Source organism: Urocitellus parryii, chromosome Y (assembly GCF_045843805.1).
Source record: "Urocitellus parryii isolate mUroPar1 chromosome Y, mUroPar1.hap1, whole genome shotgun sequence".
In the NCBI taxonomy this organism is placed as follows: domain Eukaryota; kingdom Metazoa; phylum Chordata; class Mammalia; order Rodentia; family Sciuridae; genus Urocitellus; species Urocitellus parryii.
In genome coordinates, this window is record NC_135548.1 from 1047985 (window position 1) to 1051624 (window position 3640).

At 41.8% G+C, this 3640-nt stretch overlaps 1 protein-coding gene across 1 annotated transcript; it reads right to left on the minus strand.

Moving 5' to 3' along the window:
* Positions 1-1091: 1091 nt before the first annotated feature.
* LOC144251059 (uncharacterized) lies at positions 1092-3136 on the minus strand. The gene is made up of 2 exons (XM_077794189.1): positions 2942-3136; positions 1092-2866 (listed from the first exon to the last, which is right to left on the minus strand). The coding sequence occupies exons 1-2, from the start codon at positions 3075-3077 to the stop codon at positions 1092-1094; spliced, it is 1911 nt and encodes a 636-aa protein (XP_077650315.1). The 5' UTR covers positions 3078-3136.
* Positions 3137-3640: the final 504 nt, after the last annotated feature.

A 3640-nucleotide genomic window follows, 5' to 3' on the forward strand; every position in this document is an offset into this window, starting at 1 on the left:
AAACTGCAAAGCCTGGGTTAAATTCCTGGAGCTGTTAGGACAATATCCGAACTTCCCAGTAAATATTCCTCCTGATCTTCTGGTTGTTTAATAACTTAGGACCCTGAGTAGCCCGGCACATAGGCATTCAAGGCCCAAAACCAATCAGTTTGAATGTGTACCCCGGTTAGGAGTGACCAATCACCCCCGCCCAGCCTGTTCCCTCCAATGAATGTACTAATCAAGTCTAAGAATTATTGTTTGATTTTCCCGCGGGTGTATGGTGATTGGTTAAAGGAGACTATGATGTGTATAGTCCCCACCCTCCCCAAAAAGTGTACTTAAGCACTGCTCAACCCTTGCCCTAGGCTCTGGGTCTTTCCCTCTTCCAGAGTGGGCATGGAGCCCCAGCATGCTGAATCAATAAATCCCCTTCTGCCAATTGCATGAGTGGTCTCTTGGTGGTCTCTTTCTCCAAGGCTTTACCGGACACTTACACCAGGGTTCGGTAAAGCCTTGGAGCTGATGGGATGGAGCAATGGTGTTGCCACACTGCTTACATTCAGAGGGTTTATTTTTCAATGAGAATGAAATGCCATTGAAGGCAATAGGGAAAATGGAATGATTTGTGATATTTTTATACATTTAAAGAGTTACTCAGTTGGAAGTGGTGGTGTATGCCTTTAATTCCTGAGACTTGAGAGGCTGATTCTGAAGGATCAATGTTGGAGGCTAGCCTCAGCACCTTTGGAAGACCCTAAAAATGCAGCAAGTCTCTGTCTCAAAATAAAAATTAACTGGAATGTAGCTAAGTGGTAGAGCACAACCAGAATAAATTCCCATTCTCTCTCTCTGTCTCTCTCTCTCTCACACACACACACATTTTCAGCAGTGTGAGTACATTCTTGTCTTTGAGAATGACATGAAATATTGATTTACCAGGTTTTACATTCAAAGGATTTTTCTCCAGTAACTTCCTACATGTATATGAGTGAAACAGTAATAACAGAAAAGTTTACCAATTGTTCTCATGAATATGATTTCTCTGCAGTATCTGTTCTTTCACGTGTGTGAAGCAGAGAGGATGTGGGAAAAGCTTTTCCACATTGTTGTTATTCATAGCGCTTTTCTCTGGTATGTATTCTTTCATGTTTGTGAAGCGTAGGGGATGCAGCAAAGGCTTTGCCACACTGCTTACATTCATAAGGCTTCTCTCCAGTGTGCATTCTTCCATGAATCTGAAGGTAACTGGATCTAGAAAAGGCTTTGCCACACTGCTTACATTCATAAGGCTTCTGTCCAGTATGAGTTTTTTCATGTGAGTGAAGGTGACTGGATGTAGCAAAGGCTTTGCCACAGTGCTTACATTCATATGGCTTCTCTCCAGTGTGCATTCTTCCATGAATCTGAAGGTAACTGGACGTAGCAAAGGCTTTGCCACACTGCTTACAATCATAGGGCTTCGCTCCAGTATGAGTTTTCTCATGTAAGTGAAGGCTAGAGGACTGAGTGAAGGCTTTCCCACACTGCTTACATTCATAGGGCTTCTCTCCAGTATGAGTTCGTTCATGTATCTGAAGGCCAGAGGCAGTAGTGAAGACTTTTCCACATTGTTGACATTCAGAGCATTTCTCTCTAGTATGTCTTCTTCCATGAATTTGAAGGTTACTAGATGTAGAAAAGGCTTTTCCACACTGCTCACATTTACATGGCTTCTCCCCAGTATGAGTTTTTTCATGTGACTGAAGGTAACTGAATGTAGCAAAGGCTTTGCCACAGTGCTTACATTCATAGGGCTTTTCTCCAGTATGCATTCTTCCATGAATCTGAAGAGAACTGGACGTAGCAAAGGCTTTGCCACACTGCTTACATGCATAGGGCTTCTCTCCAGTATGAGTTTTTTCATGTGTGTGAAGGTTAGTGGACTGAGTGAAGGCTTTGCCACACTGCTTACATGCATAGGGCTTCTCTCCACTGTGCATTCTTCCATGAATCTGAAGGTAACTGGATCTAGAAAAGGCTTTGCCACACTGCTTACATTCATAAGGCTTCTGTCCAGTATGAGTTTTTTCATGTGAGTGAAGGTGACTGGATGTAGCAAAGGCTTTGCCACAGTGCTTACATTCATATGGCTTCTCTCCAGAGTGTTTTCTTCCATGAATCTGAAGGTAACTGGACGTAGCAAAGGCTTTGCCACACTGCTTACAATCATAGGGCTTTGCTCCAGTATGAGTTTTCTCATGTAGGTGAAGGCTAGAGGACTGAGTGAAGGCTTTCCCACACTGCTTACATTCATAGGGCTTCTCTCCAGTATGAGTTCGTTCATGTATCTGAAGGCCAGAGGCAGTAGTGAAGACTTTTCCACATTGTTGACATTCAGAGCATTTCTCTCTAGTATGTCTTCTTCCATGAATTTGAAGGTTACTAGATGTAGAAAAGGCTTTTCCACACAGCTCACATTTATATGGCTTCTCCCCAGTATGAGTTTTTTCATGTGACTGAAGGTAACTGAATGTAGCAAAGGCTTTGCCACAGTGCTTACATTCATAGGGCTTCTCTCCAATATGTGTTCTTCCATGTCTGTGAAGGTATCTGGACGTAGCAAAGGCTTTGCCACACTGCTTACATGCATAGGGCTTCTCTCCAGTATGAGTTTTTTCATGTGTGTGAAGGTTAGTGGACTGAGTGAAGGATTTGCCACACTGCTTACATGCATAGGGCTTCTCTCCAGTATGAATTTTTTCATGTGAGTGAAGGCCAGAGGACTGAGTGAAGGCTTTGCCACACTGCTTACATTTATAGGGCTTCTCTCCAGTGTGCATTCTCTGATGGATTCTAAGTAAACTGGGATAAGCAAAGTCTTTCCCACATACCTTACATTTGAAACCTTCATTCCCCATGTGTGTGATCCTGTGCCTTTGAAGACTTGTGTATGAAATACAGGTCTGACCACCTCGTTTACATTCATACACTTTCTCTCCAGCATGAGTTCTTTCATGTCTTCTTAATAAAGAGGAGAAACAAAAGGCTTTCCCACATACCTCACATTGAAAACGTTTACGTTCACTGTGTGTTCTCATGTGTCTTGGAACACCCATGGGAGAAGACGTGGCTTCACTGCATTGTTGATATTCATAGGGTTGCCACCCAGTATGAGTATCTTTATGCCTTTGAATGTCACTGGAATGATGGATGACTTTCCCACGTACTGTACATTTAAAAGGTCCATCTCCAGTTTGTATTAACATTTGTGTGTGAACATTTTTGGGAGAAACCAGAGATGTCTTATATTGTTTAAATTCACATGGCTTCTCTTCACGTTCCTCATGCTTGCAGTATTTGTGTCCAGAGTATGATGTGATCTGCCTATGAAGGAATGAAGGTCATATGAAGTCTTTTGCAAACATAATGAAGTCACATGGATTTACTCTATTAAAATTTTTCTTTGTTCAATTAAGAATTGGAATCGATTTGAAGGTTTTCCCACATTATTTTGTGCCTTTGAGTTTACCATATGACTTCTTTAAGGAAGAAGAAGTGACCAGCACATAATCAATGCTTGATTCATTCACAATTTTCTATGTATTGATAGATCTTTACATTACTACCAACATCAGGTAAAGGCTAGGTTTTCTGACTTGTTCAACTTGCTTAAAAATAA